Source organism: Chiloscyllium plagiosum, unplaced genomic scaffold (assembly GCF_037043375.1).
Source record: "Chiloscyllium plagiosum isolate Xiang-an unplaced genomic scaffold, Cpla_swu_hap1 HiC_scaffold_24, whole genome shotgun sequence".
Classification (NCBI taxonomy): Eukaryota; Metazoa; Chordata; class Chondrichthyes; order Orectolobiformes; family Hemiscylliidae; genus Chiloscyllium; species Chiloscyllium plagiosum.
In genome coordinates, this window is record NW_028270162.1 from 17,871,839 (window position 1) to 17,891,641 (window position 19,803).

Consider the following 19,803-nt stretch of genomic DNA (forward strand, 5'->3'; position numbering starts at 1 on the left):
GCAGGATCATGGTGTCAGATTAAGGAGGTACAGTGTATATATAGTTACAGCAAATAATTATGAAGGCTAATGGAATGTTATCCTTTATTACAAGGAAGGTTGGATTTTATGCTTCAGTTAAATAGAACACTGGTGAGACCACATCTGGAATACCATCTGCATTCCTGATCTCCTTATTTAAGGAAGATGTAAATGCAATGGAGGAAGTTCAGAGGATATCTGAAATGAGTAGGTTGCCTAATGAGGGAGGATTGGAAAACTCGACTTGTTTTCACTGGAATTTGGAAGAGTGAGTGACTCCAGATTTAAGGAGCACAGTTTAAAAATAGATGTTACCATTTTAAAACTAAAATGAGAGGAATTTTTCCTAAGAGATTCGTGACTATTTGCCTCAGAAGGCTGTGAAAGCAAGATCATTGAATGTTTTTAACATGCAGCTTGTCAGATAAAAACAGCAAAGGTTATCGGGGCAGAGGGGAATGTAGGATTCAAAATGCAAATTGATCAGCAATGATTTTATTAGACAGCAGAGCAGACCTGAGGGGTCAAATGATCTATCGGAGCTCCTGCTTCTTGATCATAGGAATTAAAGAAAAGAGCAACAGTTTATCAGCCTCTGCCACACTTAAACCAGTGTAAGAGGGTGATCCATCAGCAACCCTGCTTCTATGTATCAAAAACATGTATCCATGTATTAAAACAATAGCTCGATTTTGCTTAGCAGATCACATCCTGATTTACAAATAGTATTGGAATTGAAACTTTCAATTTGCTCAGCCAATGAGCAGTGAGACTCATTAAATATTACATTGTGTGCAGATTATTTGAGTTTTAGCTGGTATCACACCCCTGCTGTTTGAGTGCTCTATTATTGCCTGAAGTTCAATACTTTAGCGCATGAATAATCAAAAATGAAAGCCATACTTTGACTTTTGCTCACACAGTTACCAGCATGCCCTAATAAAATAGTTGTGACTGGTTTACCAGCAACTGAATTGTCTTAGTTTCAATTTCTTGGAACTTCAGGACTTAAAAATAGACTGAGAGCTGATCTTTGAAACATAGCCAATCAACAGAACGGCAGAGCTGGGATTTGGTGTTGTGGATATTAATGCATTCTGTGAAGTGTCTGGCACTGCACTAAGTACTAAAATAATTTCCTGCCTCCATCTTGCATAACAGCCAAAACAATGGCATGCACAGGTACATTAGTTGATAAATATTGAACCTTGTATCTCAGACGTAATGCCCTGCAAATGTGTTGAAGACAAAATCCTGAAGTGAGTTCAATAATGGTCAGTTATTGAGTCATCTGTGAAACTGCTGTGAAAGGTGCTGTGAGGGAACTGAAGTGACTATGAACTGAACTTAGCTCTATCCTTCTAATAAAAACCATGACTAAGAGAGCAGTGAATTAAATTTTTACCATTGAAAGGTATTAAAATGATTTCTTGCATTGCTCAAAATTTTTAGTTCTAAGATTTAATGAAATTTGAGTGTAAATACAGCACTTGTTTATAGCTGTCAGTCTGCTTAGAATACTACATTTATGATCCCCCTACATGAAGCATTTTGCCTCATCGTCCAAGCTGACTGTAAAGTTTATCTTAAAGCTGCCTGAGCTGGAGAAGGTCTGTTGTCTCAATGGTGGCTAAACTTGCACCAATAACACTTACATTTTAAAAGCATGGCTAAGGTAAGTGACTGTGTTTCTAATGACTAAGTCAACCCTGTGGGAGAAAAACAAGCCTTGCTTCAGTAAAGTTGTATTCTGATTTTTACCAAGTTGAATTTAGATGATAGGTACCCTGCAATTAGCTTCAGTGTCTCTGTATTAAAGGAGGGGAAAATAGCCAAGACCTCTGCTTCTAAATGTTTGTTTTAATTCACTCATGGGGGCATCACTGGTTAGGCCAACACTAGTTGCACTTCAGGATGTGGTGTTGAGCTGCCTTTTTGAATCACTCCAGCCCATTTGTGGGCGGCACGGTGGCACAGTGGTTAGCACTGCTGCCTCACAGCGCCAGAGACCCGGGTTCAATTCCCGCCTCAGGCGACTGACTGTGTGGAGTTTGCACATTCTCCCTGTGTCTGCGTGGGTTTCCTCCGGTTTCCTCCCACAGTCCAAAGATGTGCAGGTCAGGTGAATTGGCCATGCTAAATTGCCCGTAGTGTTAGGTAAGGGGTAAATGTAGGGGTATGGGTGGGTTGCGCTTCGGCGGGGCGGTGTGGACTTGTTGGGCCGAAGGGCCTGTTTCCACACTGTAAGTAATCTAATCTAATCTAATTTGCTGTAGGTAGACCTGCCATGCTGTTAGTGAGGGAGTTCCAAGATTTTGACCCAGCATGACTCTGAACGAGCTGCAATATATTTCCAAGTCTGACTGTTGAGTGACTTAGAGGGGAGCTTGCAGGGGTGGTATTCCCATGAATCTGCTACCCTCATCCTTTTGGATGGTAGTGGCTGTGGGTTTGGAAAGTGCTAAATTAAGATCAATGATGAATTTCTGCCATGCATCTTGTAGATAGTGCACCCTGCTGCTACTGAGTGTCAGTGTTGGAGGTTCGTAGTGCCAGTCAAACAGGTTGCTTTATTCTGGATGATGTCCAGCTTCTTGAATGTTCATAGAACTCTACTCAGCCAGGCAAGTGGGGAGTATTCCATTAGATTCCTGACTTGTGTCCTGTCAATGGTGGATGGGCTTTGGGAGTTGGGAGGTGAGTTACTTGCGTCAAGATTCCTAACCTCTAACCTGTTCTTGGAGGCACTGTACTTTTATGGATAGTCCGGTTTTCGTTTCTGGTCAGTGGTAATCCTCAGCATTATAATGCAGGATTCAGTGATGGTGATAACATTGAATGTCAGATGGCAGCAGTTAGATTCTTTCTTACTGCCTGCTGTAACAGGCTGCTTGCTTGCAGCACTGGTGCACAAGGGCACTTCTTGCTCCTCCCCCTTTCCCAATCTGTTGCCAGTCAGATAATCTGCCTTCTTATTATTGCTATCAAAATGAATAACCTGTCATTCATTGACATTATAATTTATCTGCCATAAATTTATCCACTTACTCAACTTGTCCAAATCACACTGAAGCGTCTCTGCATCCTGGAGCTGAGATGACTGTCTTCCTTTGTATGAGTTATCACTCCAACCAGCTGAGGGTTTGCCCTGATTACCATTGACTTGTTTTGCAAGAGCTTCTTGATGCCAGACTCTCAAATGTGACCTTGGTGTCAAGGGCTGTCACGTTTGTCTCCCGACTGGAATTCAGTTTGCTCTTCCATGTTTGGACCAAAGCTGTCATGAGGTCAGGAACTGAGTGGCTTTGGCGAAGCCCAAACTGAGTTGGCTATTGCTAAGTAGATGCTGCTGATTGGATTGTTGATAATACCTTCCACCACTTTTGCTTACAAGTAAACTGGGACGGTAATTGGATGGCCGTTGGTTTTTGTCATTGTGATTCTAGATTAGAGTGGTACTGGAAAAGCACAGCAGTTCAGGCAGCGTCCGAGGAGCAGGAAAAATCGACGTTTTGGGCAAAAGCCGTTCATGTTTTGTCACTCTGTGGATATACCTGGGCAATTTTCCATATGGTTGGGTAGATGTTAGTGATGTAGCTGTTCTGGGACAGTTTGGCCAAGGGTGCAGCAGTGTTCTGGGACACAGGTCTTCAGTAGTATTTGTCAGAGCCCATAGCCTTTGCAATATTCAGTGCTTCCAACTGTTTCTTGGTATTGCTTGGAGTGAATTGAGTTGGCTGAAGACTGGCATCTGTGATGTTGGGGAGTTCTGGATACGGCTAAGACCATCGTTCATTCGGCATTCCTAGCTGAAGAATGTGGTGAATGCTTCAGCATTATCTTTTGCACTGATGTGCTAGCTTCCACAGTTACTGCCGATGGGATTGTTTTTGGGACTACCTCCTTTAGTGAGTATTTCTCTTTACCACCATTCGTGACTGGGTGTGATAGAACTATAGGCCTTAGATCTGATTAATTTGGCTCTGTCTTTCTGTCATTGTTTCTGCAAGATGTGTGTTTCAGGTGAGGGAGGAATCTGGCCTGACTGCACTATCTGCAGTAAACAATCGGTCCAGTCACTTATCTGAGTAACAGCCGTACAGGTAGAGTATTAACAAAGTGTTGCATGTGGAGCTGAACGTCATAATTGAATCAATACTTTTGGAAGAAGAGGAAAAAAAAATGCTTTCCGTGGTAAAAAGTTGACCAAAATGCTACCAGGGTCTAATTTTTTCTATTTTGGGTACATCCTTTTTATTAATATCAGTTCATCAAAACAGTCTAATTTTTAATGTGACAGTGTACAAGAAACTGGGAAGATATCCTGAGCTGTATGATTCAGGCTAAAGAATTAATTTGTTTAGTTAAAGCAATTAATTTGTTCAAGATCCTATTTGCCAGAGTTCTGACTTACGAGCTAGATTACTTGAAAGCTTCCAGTGTTCCCTTAACCATTTCTCCAGTGATGCTATTAGAGCTCAGTTTAGACATTGTCAGAGAGTTTTACAGCATGAAAGGGCCCCTGCGGGCCTTTGTATCCCTGCTGATCATCAGCCACCAATCTACTCCTGTCATATTTTCTTTTCTCTTGTTTTGTATTCTATTGGTATTTCAAGAGTTTATCTGAATGCTATCTAAATATTGTGATAATTCCCACGTCGCACACTGTTCCAATTACCCCTGCAATAAAATAAAACTAAGAACAGTGGATGCTGGAGATTTGAAACAACAGAAATTGCTGGTGAGACTCAGCAGGTGTGGCAGTGGGGAGAAAGAAGTCTAACTGTTCTGACGATGACTTACTGGACTGAAACGTTATCTCTGCTTTCTACCCAAGGTGCTGTCGGATCTATTGAGTTTCACCAGCAATTTGTTTTTGTTCCAGTTACCCCTACCATCCGGTAGGAAATATTTTCCTCTAATTCCCTCAAGTCTCCTGCCCCTTAAATTTTGTTTCACCTGTGTATCAAAGGGAAAGGGTTATTCATATCTATTTTAATTATGATTTTCAATTTTATACGCCTCAATCAGATCCCCTTCCAGCCTTCTCTGATCTCTGGCAAGCAACCCCAGCCTAATCATAAAAGCGACAAACTGCAAATGCTGGAAATCTGAAACAAAAACAGAGTGTGATGAAGAAATTCACGTCCGGCAGTATCTATGGGAGAGAAACAGTTAATATTTGAAACCAAAATGACTGCTGAACAGAAAAATCATTGGATTTGACATTAACTCTCTTTTCTCTCCCAGTCTATCTAATTTCTCTTCATAGCTGAAGCATTCTAGCCCAGACAGCATCCTTGTGAATCTCCTCTGTGCCCTCTCTAGTGCAATCATGTCTTTGAGAGTACAGTGACCAGAACTGCGTGAAGTACTCAAGCTGTGGCCTAACCAATGGTTTATACAGCCTTATCGTCACTTCCCTGTTCTTGTATTCAGTGCTTTGATTAATATAGGCAAGTATCCCATATGCTATCTTAATCGCTTTATCTGTCGGTTCTGTTGCCTTCAAGGATCTATGGACATGTACTCCAAGGTCCGTCAGATCTTCTGTACTTCCTAGGGTCCTACCATTCATCGGGTCCTCTCTTGCCTTGTTAATCCTCCCATTGTCTATCATTTCTTACTTTTTAGGATTAAATTCCATTTACCATTGCTCAGCAAATCCGACTAGACTCTCTGCCATTTTGTAGTTCAGAGTTTTCCTCCTTGCTGTTTACCACACAGTCAATTTTTGTGCCATCTGCAAATTTACTGATCATGCCTTCTACGTTCAAGTCCAGATCATTTATGTAGTACCAAATTGCAAGATACCCAACACTGAACACAAATTTCCATTCATCGTCCTCATGCTCTGCCTCCTCCGCTAAGGCAATTTTGGATCCAATTTGCCAAATTGTGTTAGATTGCATGGGCATTTACTTGACCGGCCTCCCATGCAAGACCTTGTCAGAAGTTTTACTGAAGTTTTACTGTAGTCTATGTAGGCTACATCTATTGCATTATCCTCATCTACGCAACTCGTCACCTCAAAATTCAATTAAATTTGTGAAAACTGATCTCCACTTGCCAAAGCCATGCTACCTATCCTTGATTAATCATTGTCTGATGAAATGGAAGCAATACATTAAAAACATTTAATTTTGTGATGCATTTTTGCGGTGTTTGCCTACAGTGTAGAGGAGGTATGTCATTCTATCCATTTTATTGTGGTCTTTAACTGGTCACATAATCACCTGTGATTATGTTTACTGACCACCGGGAGTTTCAAGTTGGTGACCCACTAATATTGCTTTTTCCCTTTCTTGCCATAGTTCCATTTACCACTTGACATAGAAATGGTTTCCTGTTAAAAATGTGGTATTTAAAATCTCTTCACTTTTACTTCTCCTTCATCCTATTGAAATACCTCTGAACTTCAAAAATCAAAAGCCAGTATCCAAGAGGAGAGAGAGAGAGACCTACCAATGTTTTGCATGGATGTGATATCAAGAGCTTCTGATGGAAAAATTGTACCAAATAGTTAACCTGCCACTCCAGAATATTTTAATAATGCTGCAGTGCAGGCTCGCTCCACTGGGTAGTGCTGTTACGCCATTGGCTGCTTCTGTGCATACATCAAGGCATAATGTATTTTCCTTGTCTCTAGGTTATTTTATTAGCTGATAGCAACAATGCCCTTCTGTATCTGTGCTGGCAGGAAATATTTTGAATCTCAAACAAAGTTGAAATTCACCCATGTCTTCAGTTGTAAGCTTCTCTTCAGGGAGAACAGTCCCAACTTCTTCAATCTGTCCTCAAGTGAAGTTCCTCATCCTTGGAACCATCCTTGTCAACCACTTCTACACACACTAATGCATTCACATCCTTCCTATAATGTACCATGCAGAACAGTACACAATATTCCAGTTGAATCAAGCAGATGTCTTCTGCAAGTTCAGCATCAGCTCTTTGCTCTTATACTGTGTCCCTGTTATGGTATGGAAGGAAGCCAGTCTGACTATTGTCTGAACCAGTTGTCGCGTTGGTTGTCAGTTCACCATTGCCTCAAGTTTAAACTATCGTCATTTTGTTTAGATCCTTCAATAAACACTCTTCACACCTGTACTCTCTCACGATTCAGGCATGCATGTGCACCTGTACATATGTGCCCCCATCCCCATTCCCCACATGTACCTGCTGGTGTGTGGGGATAGGGTAGTGATCTGAGAGAAAGTGTTCAGGCCTTAAAATTATTGAACTCAGTACTGAGCCCCGAAGACTGCAGGGACCCCAATGGAAAATGAAATACCAATCTTCCAGCTTGCACTAAGCTTTTCTGGAGCACTGCAGCAACCTGAGATGGAGATGTTGGCATGCAGTTATTGACTCTTTCAGGTTGACCTTTACCCATTGCTTTGTCTCTGAACTGTTGTTCTCTCTCACTGTGTCTCTGGGCTCCTTCTTCTCCACTTATCATTTATTCATACCTCCCTCACCCCACCCCATCTTCAGCATATATACCAACTTATTTCCAGCTACAGTTAGTTCTGAAGTAGGGTCACTGGACCTGAATTGTTACCTCTGCTTTCTCTATACAGATGTTGCCAGACCTGAGTTTTTCCAGCAATTCTTGAATGCTATGAGTTTACTGCTGACAGTCATGTCTGTTGTTCATTAGAAGTAAGGCCAGAAGTTGGTTGCATTGACCTGTAGTTAAAGCTGAGGACAATATATACTTATAGCTCTCTCAATTTGTCCTGCCAATTTCATGTTCTGTGCACATATAGATCCTGGTCTCTCTGCTCCTGCATCACACCTTGTCCCCTCTTAGAATTGTGTCCTTCATTTGATATTATCTTTCTTCCTGCCAAAATACATCACCTCTCATCTGCCACCACTTGCCTATGTCCTTCTGGAATTCTACACTGTCCTCTCCACAGATTACATGTGCTTATTGCAGGAGATCCCCATTCAAATTGTCCACTTACGGAAGTGACTTTTCTCTGATTTATTGCCCGCACGATTGAATTTTCAAGAATGTTTTGGGGATTACAGACATGAATTCACCCGATACTTCCATGTATTTTGTGTTCATCTTTTGGTATTTGTCTACAGGAATTACATCGTACAAGAGAGGCAGTTAGATTTCCTGTACCTTTTGAAAACTACTATTGAATCCACTTCTATCAAAAATACGCATCCAGTTCCTGATCTGGTTTCTGCATCTGTGGTCACTGTGGCAAACCATCCTAGATTCTAAAGCAACGCTATGAAAATATTTTTCCAGTACACTTAGTCCATGTTCTAATAGTAGTGTCTATTGAACCCTCTTAGTAAATTTGGACATTGTTCCCCATCTGTATTTATCCAAGTCACATTTATTCAGCAAGGTTTGGCAGACCATAGTCTCAACACCAATAAAATGTAATTCCTGGAGGAAGGTTTTCGATTGAAAAATGAAGCCTGTAATCTCAAAGAAAATTTGAATTCTACCTGGAGGTAGGGTTTCCACTGGCTTAGTCTTTAAGATTCTGTACCGAATAGCTGCATCAAGGACCACTGAATATAGCTTGGGATAAAGTCACAAAGTAAAAATGCCAGCCGACATTGCTGGTGAATGAAGTTCCAGCAGACCCCATAACTGAAGGCTAATTTTGGAAGGTCATGCTCCTTTTCAGCAAAAGGTCAAATTCTCGATTAACACAATACAGGAGGAGACCACTGGCTCATTGTGCTTGTGCTAACTAGTTAGTCCCTTACTTCTGCCTTTTCCCTGCAGCCTCCCGGAGCTTCCCTTTCATCATCCAATTTCCTTTTGGAAATTATGGAATCTGCTTCATGTTAAGTTCAGCCTGCCATGTTTCTGTTCGTTTTTCCAATGTCTTTGGTATTGTCCTCCTCACTGTTTATTATCTTTGTGTTTTGTGCTATTTGCAAATGTGTCTGTGAATCAAAGTCTATACTGACACTAACCCCTTGGAGTGCCACTATGATATTTGGACAGTCTGAAAAACTGTTCTTAGCTCTTTTTTTTTCTGTTTCCTAGCCAATTTCATAGCAGGCTTCTATTTCATCTCTGATGCTAGGAACTGCAGTTTTTCTCCAAAGTCCAATATATGGCTCATTGTTAAACTCATTTCAAAATCCTTTTTTTTGTTGTTTTGCACCAGTTGATCTCTTCTTTTGAAAGATACACCGTTCCAGGTGAGCAAGTTTAATTTTAGTAGTCCTTCTCTTTCTGTGTTTGAATGGAGCTAAATTTGTGTCCTGAGCAAGTTGTCGCTGTTGTGTTTCAGTGCAGTCAAGTTGCTTAGGAATTTGGATTATTCAACATGCTTCAGGGCTGACTGAAAGTTGATAAATATTTATTGGTTATTTTGCTTCTCCAACTGAGATGGTGCACTTTATCCAAAAGCTATGGCTTAAAAATCAGAAACATGTAGAAAAGTGGCAATTCTTTTTCAGCCCTGAATTTAAATGGAGTGATGCCAGCAAGAAAACAAAGACCTTGGAAGAAAAGGTCTAGACATTGCATGGACAGTTATCAATGCAGAGGTATCTTTTCAAGAGAATTTTCCTTTTCCTCAACTATATAATATTTACTTTGCTGTGTGGTATTGTGTTTACAGTCTATCAATCAGCTATACTTAAAAAGAGAAGACAAGTAACGCTCAAGTCAAAATTTTCCAGGGCGCATTTCATACATCATTTTCCAAAGTTGTAACACCACGGACTGTCTGGGGATGTTGCTTCACTGGAAAATTTATTGCTAATTTAAATATTCAAATTTCCATTATGCTTTTAGATATTTAAGAATATATTTAATGAAACTTTATCCATTTTGTTTGATTTGGTGATGGTCCTACTAACCATGTTGCTGGACAAAGTGCTTTGTATTGATTAAGCCTGTAGTGTACTTGGTTTTGAGAGAGCAGTGTGCATTCATGGCTTATACTGGAGCCGGTTCCCATCTCTGTTCCTCATTATTTTTTAACTTCTGTTTTCTATGTGATTATTCATATTGTTTCTACGCAGTTTCTTTTTCTTTGTAAAAGTCCCACATTGTAACTTACTCTTGAAACATTTTCTTCCTAATCAAATGGTTCAGACTCTGCTAAGAAATTCAAAAAGAAAGACATAGCTGGTGCACTAGAGAACTAATGTACAAGGTTGAAATTGTTTCCAGTGTGGTCTGTCTAGTTCTGGCTGCTAATCGGAGGAGACAGGAAGGAAGGGATGCCATATGGAGGATGAAATCCTCTGCTTAAAGATGCTACTGCTCACTATACATGTTAATATCTTGTAATGCAAGAGCGTTTGGAGCACGTCATGAAATATTCAAAACAAATCCCATTACCGTTGTAATGAAAATAGAAAATGCTGGAAATATTTAGCAGATTAGACAGTAATAAGAGTTTGAGTTTCAGCTCTGTGATCTGTCACAGCTGAGAATAGTGGGTGAATCCTGTTGGTTTCTAGCTGATTAACGTGTTAAACGTTATTCCATTGTATGAGTTGTTAAGATATACACTGTACCAGCAACTTATTCACTCTCTTTAAACATCATCGCGATAAAAGCGGGCCAAATAATTTAATAATGAAACATGCAATGTTGCGTTATGTTGATTCCACAGCCAGTGGATTACTTTGAAGAGTCATTTCACCATTACAGTCCCTATGATCACTGAAAGTGAATTTTGGTATACAAGGTTATTGATCAACACCATAGTCTGTTTTTAATTCACCTTTAAGCTCCCACTCCACCAAACCACACAGCAATTTTGATGTTTAGATGTTTAGAAAGAGGTACAGTGACTTAACTTTTTTTTTCAATACAGGGTGACAGCAGTATTCGCTACTTTGAGATCACAGATGAAACACCGTACGTCCATTACTTAAACACTTTTGCCAGCAAGGAGCCACAAAGAGGGATGGGATACATGCCAAAAAGGGGCCTTGATGTTACCAGATGTGAGATTGCCAGGTAAGAGGTGCAGAGTTGTAGTTCAAATGAGCTGTACCTTTTTTTAAGTAAAGTTTTGTTTCTTGGGCTGTTTTTGTTCTTTAAATTCTTGTATACTGAAAATATCATTCTTTGACGGGAGGAATGAAGATGCAATATCGATAAGACAAGCATTGTGAATGCTCTATTGGTTTGGGAACTTTTCATTCATTACTCGATCCAAAAGATACACTCCCAGCCTTGACCTGCTGCCTTGTAACAATGCTGGGAAAGTTAACAAAGCTATTAGATGAATCTGAATTGGGCCAGAGATTCACTAATACATTTTATGAAGGGCTACAACTTATCTTCAGTAGGAATTATCAGGTTATTAAGTTAATAACATATAACTGGTTTGCAGAAACCATGGAGAATGTTTACACTGCTGACTGGTGATTACTATAGCCATCAAAGAGGAAGTAAAAACAGCAGGTTAGAAATTGAGGTCAGAGAGCGACATAAGCATTAACCTTTCAGAAAAGCACTAAAAAGGCGTACACAAGTACTTTGCTTTTCAATCAGAATAAGTTAGACCCATTTTGGCAGCTAGTACTGGTTCAGTTAGTCACAGTCAAATATATGGTTCAGAAAATTGTGGCTTTAAACTACACTCCTCAAATTTAATCTCAAAATGTAGATCTTGTCTAATGGAACTATTTAGAGTTAATAGCTTCTTATAAAATAATGATAGTTATCCAATAGTAATTCCATTATACTCCAGTGATTAAAAAGCATCTGAAAATGGAGGTGTGACTATGGCCACGATCTCTCCGGATGTTTTTCTGCTCCAAAAATGTCTAAACCTTTGCAAGAGGTATTATCCAATATGAGGTAATGTCTACACACCAATGCAATATTGGCCAGTTAAAATGATGCTAAAAATGTTTTGGTGTTCTGAATCATTGACACAATTTGCACCAATGATTTCTATTTATGTGCTATTTGTAAAAGTTCAATTTCTTAAAATATGTACAATATTGCTTTCCACTTACAGGTTCTTTAAACTTCATGAAAGGAAGTGTGAGCCAATCATTATGACAGTGCCAAGAAAGGTGGGTGAAATTCTAGCAGAACTTCAGCGCATGTGCTTCTTGCATGGAGGTAAAACCTAATGTAATTGGGCATTGATTGTACTGATAGCTAAATGAGAGTTTTGAGCCCTTCCAATGGCTGGAGATAGGATGGTGCTGCTAAGAAGCGTGGAGGAACGGGCTCAATAGTGTAGAGAGCATTTGTGCTATTAAAAATATTAAAGGAATGGAACAATGAACTGTTCCAGACAAGAAAAATGGCATCCCATTCATCAGTCATATTCAATGTTAGTAAAATAGAGCATTAATAAGTAGTTCTTACATGATAACAATCTCTTGTGTTGTAAATTTCCCCTGATTTGAGTCCCTTGCTTTTGTATGCAACAGGAATATGTTATTGAGTTGAGATGAATGTTTCCTCCATAGGACTCTGCACATTTCATGGATATGTAATTGAATAATGAATAGATCCCCCACAACATGGTGGGGTTAGTAGGCGAAGTTCTGTTGAAGGGTCATTGGATTTGAAATGTTAACTGTTTTCTGTCCTCGGATGCTGTATTTCTCCAGCAGTATATGTTTTTGTTTGTTTCAGACTTCCAACAATTCTTTTTATTATTAATAGGAGGAGGTTATCCAGATGTAACCCCTTAACCAATTAGGTAGTTTGCTGTTTACATGTACTTTTAACAATCCTAATACTGTTGTATGGTAGAACAGAAGCTAGGTGATCATTCCATTCCACATCACGCTACTCGAACAGAGAGGTTTCTTCAACATCATTGCCACCGAGCCAGTGACGACTATGGACTGGTTGTAACGCACAACTCCCAATAAATCATACCAGAAGAAACTTCATGACACCATTTAACGCGTTTGTGTCCTTTTTAGTTTGGATTTCCAATATAAGCATTTGCTTTGCTTGTGCAACTTATGCTGTGGTGTACTCTTGTTAATTTCGTTAATTTCATTCATTTCGAATATCCCATAAATCTTGACAATTCTGGCTCTTTACTGAAGTATGTTTATTTCTGTTAATTTCTTATTGCCTTGAAAAATGATTTCTGTTTTTCCCTTTCCAGTCTGACCTTTATCAGGATGATCTATACCCTGATACGCCTGGACCAGAAGCAGCATTGGAAGCAGAAGAATGGTTTGAAGGACAAACCAAGGACCCTATTCTTGTCTCCCTGAAAGATGGCTATGTACCTGGGAAAAACAGAGAGTTTAAAGTCCAGAGGAACCGCTTAGACAAGCCTGCGCAGAACAAAAAAACTGAAAGTGGTAGTACTCCCATGAAGGGGCCCTCTGTCAATGCAGTAAGTACATGATAGCTGAAGACATTGGTTACTGAAAAGGCTTTGAGCCCTGACAGTATGCCAGTAACAGTACTGAAGACCTGTATTCAAAAACTAGCCATGTCCCTAGCCAAGTGAGGGAACTTCATCCTGGAGCCTCAACTGTGACTGCAGTAACAGCTGTCTGTTTACCTGTTCAATTCTCTTCAACTCTCCTCTTCCATCTCACCTGCACCTTAACCACTCCCCACTCCATCCTGTTGTAAAACTGAGCTACTGATCATGCAGTGGAAATAGGTATGGCTGTACTATCCAAAGGAACCATGGACCTCCAAATATTCAGAATTGTAATCCAGTTAGAAAGCAAGGTACACTCAGGAGATTCCTTGCCTTGTTTTCCTGGTCTCCCTGGCTATCACTAATACCTTCTCTGCCTACAGATTCTTAAGCTGCAGGATCAATATCAGTTGAAACATTATCCATCTGGTTGTCAACCCCCACCACAGCTCAAGCTCCCAAAGCCCAGAAATCTTCTATGGCACAGGATGGACATTTGACCGAACTGAGATACAACGCCCCTCTATATTAGAGAATTGAAATTTTAATTTCATCCACGCAAGCAAAAAAAATAACATTCACCAATTAATCATAAACGTGAAGCTCTGTGACGTTGCTCCTTGATTTGCTTTTACTGGTCATTAAGAATTGATGAATATTTGTCCCAGTGCTGTGCTCTGTCCTGGGCCTTTTCTTCCACTGTGTTTATTCTCCTGTCACCTCTGCTCTTGCACCCTCCACCAAGGTCATGTCTTTTTTAAAGCTTCTGTCTTTATCAATTGAACAAACCTAATAGTAGAATTCAGTCAGACCTTCCAAGGACCTATTATAGCAATGTGCTCTTGAAAGCTTCCTGCTAAAGTTAAGGCTCAAGGAACTGAAGTCTTATTTTAGGGTGATTGGATAATGTGAGGAGGCTTTTTTAAAAACGTGTCATCTGTAGCTTAATTAATAGAGGCATAGCAGATGAAAACAAGAAAATTATGCTAAATCTTTCCACTGGTTTGACCTCAGTAAGGGTATTGTTCAATGTTGAACACCACACTTCTCCAACAAGTAGAAACTGAACTTCAATTTGACTTCACTCCAAAACAAGTAACTGAAGTAGGTGTTCTCAGTTAATGCAGTGCTTCATTTCACTTCAGCGTGCAGCCACTCTGCTAAAAGCTGCAAGTTTCTGTTTTGACAAGCTTCCATCCTGCTGCTTAACCACATACTAGCAATCAGGAAACTCCCGGAGTTTTGGGCCCCATAGCGTAACGGCTAATTAGTTATGCCAGATGTAAACACCAGGCCCTCTGCCTTGTCTTTAACTATTAAATAATGCAACAATACTGCCTACTTTATAATACTAATACAATAGATGGAAGTGATAAAAGCATTGTGACTGATTGTAGGAGTTGAGGTTGTACAGGATGTTGGGAAGGCCTCTTCTGGAGTATTGTGTTCAGTTCTGATCACCCTTGTATAAGAAGGATACTATTAAGCTGGAGGGGCTTCAGAAGAGATTTATCAGGATTTTTCCAGGAATGGAGGGTTTGAATTATAAGGAGAGGCTGGGACGTTTTTCAGTGGAGCAAAGGAGATTGAGGACTGTAGGGAAAGTGAGTGGCAGGTGTCTTTTCCCTAGGGTGGTGGACTTCAAATCTGCCCAAGGGGACATAATTTTAAGGTGAAAGGAAGAAGATTTTAAAAAGGACATGAGGGGCAATTTTATTTTTAGTGATTCATGTAGGGTTGGAGGATTTGAGCTATAGGGAGAGGCTGAACAGGCTGGGGCTGTTTTCCCTGGAGCGTCGGAGGCTGAGGGATGACCTTATAGAGGTATACAAAATTGAGAGGCATGGATAGGATAAATAGGCAAAGTCTTTTCCCTGGGGTCGGGGAGTCCAGAATTAGAGGGCATAGGTTTAGGGTGAGAGGTGAAAGATATAAAAGAGACCTAAGGGGCAACTTTTTCACGCAGAGGGTGGTACGTGTATGGAATGAGCTGCCAGACGATGTGGTGGAGGCTGGTACAATTGTAACATTTAAGAGGCATTTGGATGGGTATATGAATAGGAAGGGTTTGGAGGGATATGGGCCGGGTGCTGGCAGGTGGGACTAGATTGGGTTGGGATATCTGGTCGGCATGGATGAGTTGGACTGAAGGGTCTGTTTCCATGCTGTACATCTGTATGATTCTAAATGGTGGATGCAGGTACAGTTACAATATTTAAAACACATTTCAATAAGTGCATGAATAGGAAAGGTTTGGCGAGATATTTGGCCCTGAACAGGCAGAGGGTCTAAGTTTAGTTTTGGATTATGGCCAGAATGGACTGATTCGACCAAAAGGGTCTGCTTCTGTGCTGTATGACTCTGACTGGAAATTTAACAACAGCTGCATCAGGTGGATTAACCAGTTTTGATATTTGGTCTTTAACCTGCTGAACCAAACTGATTTTACTACATAAATTTTACAGTACAGTTTTTTTAAAAAAATGCATGCACTGGAGACTCCATTCAATCATTTTGGGGAAAAAAGTAAATCTCATCCCCATTATATTAGAATTATTTACCTGAAGTGGGGCAGCAGATACAAGAACCATGACATGGATAATACCCAAAATCAAACCTCAGCTAATTACCTTCTTGGGTGAAGGAAAGTGGAAAGTATTCTAAATAAGTGAGGTTTTAGAGATGGATTAAAAATTACACCTGTAGAACTAAAGAAAACGTGTACTTAGATTATGACTTTTACATTTTGCAGAATGCTAATTCATTTCAATCAGTGGTTTTCTTTAAGGACTTTGCGTTGTTTAGGCCAATGTGGCAGGCAGTCCGTATATGGGAGCACTGAGTACAGCAAAAAATAAATGGCCAGGGAATCTGTTTTGATGTTGATTGAGAGATCGTCATTTTACCACAACACCAGGGTACTCTGTTACTACTCTTGAGATGGTGCCACAGGACTTTTACTATGTCTCCCAGCACTGATAGGTCTCTTTCTTAACATTTTATGTGAATTATTTTTTGTACATAAATTCATTCTGTTCATCTAGTCATTAGTGTATGAGGTAGAAAGCTAAGGTTGCAATACCAATGTAGTTGACTCTTAATTGCCCTCTGGCTAATTAGGGATGGGCAATAAATGCTAGTCTGTCCAGTGACACCTGCATCTTATGAATGAATTAAAAACAAATCCCACAGAAAAATCACACATCCTTCCAACTCGAAAATAATCCAACTTTCTCTACGCTGTCCCTTGCCAATGTGTTTCCAACTCCTATCAAATATGCTTCCAATTTCATACGCACTCACTTTGCTAATAAACTCTTGTGTTGAATCTTATCAAAGCCTTCTGTAAATCCATATAGTCAACATTTATAAGCATGCACCTATCACCATTTTGGTTCAAAAGTTCTGCCAGATTGGTCAAACACTTAAAAAGAAAAAAAATGCTTTGAACAATTGATGTATTCCCAACAAGTTTATCACTTTCCCTGGTAGATAATACTAACTTACAATTGACCCACAATTGTAAGATGTTGGAGGAGATTCAGCCCATTGAGACTGCTCTGTGAATCAGTGAGATCATGTCTGATCTGATGATCCTCAATCTCTCTTTCTTACCTTATCTCAATAACTCTTGATTCCCTTACTGATTGAAGAGTCTGTCAATATCGACCTTGAGTATACTTAACAACACAGCCTCTACAGCCCTGTGTGGCAAAGAATTCTGCACAATTGTTTGTCTCTAAAAGAAAAATAATTCCTTTTTCATCCCTGTCCTAACTCATGGATTATATTTGTTTGGCTTCTTCATCCCTCCCATTTTAAATCCTTTTTTGAAATTGAAATTTACAATTCCTGACTGGAAAATTGAGAAATGTATACATTTCCTGACTTATTTCTTTTAATATTTTGCAATGGAAGCTAAAATCTGCTGGAGAATAACCCATCTTTAGTCCAGGAATTTTCTCCAATTCACTTTGTAACTTAGTCTCTAAGTTCCTTCCCTATGTTTTTTGGTTCTATGGTGATTTGTCATCTTCTGCAATTGAATACAAGTGCAAAGTACTACTTAACAATCACTCATGTAATTATTATCCATTAAAGTCTGACCTGCATTCACCTTGAATAGGCACAGATTTACCATTGCTTTCTTGTCATGTTTGGGTGACTCAGTGGCACAGTAGTTAGCATCACTGTCACACAGCACTAGACACCCAGGTTTGATTATAACATTGGGTGACTGTCTGTGTGGAGTTTCCACCAGGTGGTCTGGTTACTACCTACAGTCCGGTTAGGTGGATTGGCTATGGGAAATGAGGGATTATGGGGATACGAGGAGGGGATGAGTCCAGGTTGGATGCTCTTAGATGGTCAGTATAGACGCAATGGGCCGAAAGGCCTCTCCCTGCAGTGTAGGGATTCTATGGTTCCTATATTTATTAAATCTTTTGCTGTTAACTTTGATACTCATTGCAAGTTAGTTTTATATTCCATTATTTGCATCTCATTCCTTACTTCCACCCGGGTGTACACTTTGGTCTTTCTTCTATTTCCAGAACTGTAGAATTTGGGTCTTCTCTGGAATGTGCAATTGAAAGTAGTTCTGCCATGTTGAGAAAAGTTGTCTTGTGTCAACATTGATTCAATTCCAACACTACTGACAAATGGAGATTAAATACTCTTTTTTTTTCTTCTTTAGAATTCCGAATCCAAGTTGGATGAGTTGTTTCAAGAGGTTAAAACTCTGAAAGCCACTGTCGCCAGCCAAAACGAGCGCATTGCCAACCTTGAGAATCAGATGGCCAAGATCACTATCTGAAGCCTGTATTATGCTTTATCATGGGGGTACAATTGTCTGGTGTGGATTATCGGCAATCCTTCAGTCACCAAAACTCTGACCCTCGCTACCCTGCCATTGGTGGAAGCACCCTTCAGCATTCCAGTATCAAATTGCCCTCCTTTTCCTCCTATCTCACTGGACTAACTTAATTTGAATTTGGAAACACAATTCACTTTTTTTTAAATAGAATTTATTTTCAGGATTTTTAACAAAGGTGGCAATTGTCTTTTTCTTCACGCTTTCCACATTGAAACATATGAGTATTAATTTTTTTATTCTTAACTCAAGTCCTATGCATATATAAAGGTGTGCTTTACTCTAATACTAGAGTGATTTCCAGGTTATACGGGCTTGTCTGTCTCGTCTGTCAGGTACCGGTTTTTAAAAGCGACTACACATTCCATGTACAAGTGTACCAGCACCATTAAAGAACACTTAATGGGTTCAGCTCTTATAGAGCAAGGAATGGTGGTGTGTCATTAAATATACTTCCAGTTGCAAAGATAAAACATTGATTATAAAATCATTCTGGTGTTATGTGGCTTATTCTAACTTCTTAAATACAGAAGGAGGTATTGTCTAGAAAATGCTTACATTTGATATTCCATCTCTCGCGCGCGCTCTCTTGCGCTCTCTTCGTGTACGTTCAGCCAGGTAGTACCAGGAAACAGTGTGGTGCACATTGGTTCCAGCACTTTTATGGATGATTATGATGTAATGTTTGAGGCTCTCAGATACACAACTTTGGGTATGGTGTGTATTTTGGTCCAACTTTGATACAGAGTATGAGCAGAATGAGTGTAGTTTTGCCAGTATTGTATTTGAAAAGCTCCTGGATCATACATACACATTTGTAGAACATAGTGGAGATTAGTAGACCTTGAGCATGGCAGAGGTACATGCCAAGTGTTCATCTGGATTGTATCAAATGTCAAGGGTGTAACTTTGACAATCCTGAAGTATTCGTGCAGAAAAAAGGCACTGGAAAACTTTAGTAAGTTGAAATGGGATGGATCATGAGACAGCAATGATAGAGGATGGAATATTAATTGACTTGAAAGATCTGGGAGGACAAATGTTATAGCTGCAGTTTTGGGCTCTGTAATTGACCAGTGATAAATCTGTATGATTGAAATCTACAGGCCAAGGTGAGAATTGATCTGGATGATAATTAACTTGGAGAATTATGAAAACGAATGGGGGGGATAGTATTGAATTGTAATTGAAGAGGATTATTGTCAAGCATTTTTGTTTAAGCAGTGTGATGGCCATTTCAGAAAGAATTGTCAATCCAACAGTGGTGTTAATATCTGGAAACCATTGACACTGGTAATGAGAGTGGAGCAGTCAGGAGCGGATCCAGGGTATAAGTTCCACAGAAATTAGTTTAATGGGTTAAAGAATAGTGGAATCGGAAGTTAGCAAAACGATAATGTGAATGGACCTCTGGAGAGGATGGTTTGGAGGCATTAAGGATGAGGGTAGCCCAGATACTTCAGTTTGGGAAGCAGATTCCAAGAGTTAATGTCGAAAGTGACCATTGAGGTAGGCATTCAGAGAAGAGAACTTTAAGAT

The 19,803-nt window shown here is 39.8% G+C and overlaps 1 protein-coding gene across 3 annotated transcripts in view; it reads left to right on the forward strand.

Moving 5' to 3' along the window:
* LOC122562573 (coronin-1C) overlaps nucleotides 1–18,754 on the forward strand; it is a 177,839-nt gene extending 159,085 nt beyond the window's left edge. For all 3 annotated transcript variants that reach the window (XM_087999951.1, XM_043715528.2, XM_043715529.2), the window contains 4 exons: nucleotides 10,842–10,987; nucleotides 12,000–12,057; nucleotides 13,119–13,355; nucleotides 18,088–18,754. In XM_087999951.1, coding sequence (XP_087856077.1) covers nucleotides 10,842–10,987; nucleotides 12,000–12,057; nucleotides 13,119–13,355; nucleotides 18,088–18,207 — 561 coding nt within the window. In that variant the 3' untranslated portion in view covers nucleotides 18,208–18,754. The remainder of the gene's footprint in view (nucleotides 1–10,841; nucleotides 10,988–11,999; nucleotides 12,058–13,118; nucleotides 13,356–18,087) is intronic.
* The last annotated feature ends 1,049 nt before the right edge of the window (nucleotides 18,755–19,803 follow it).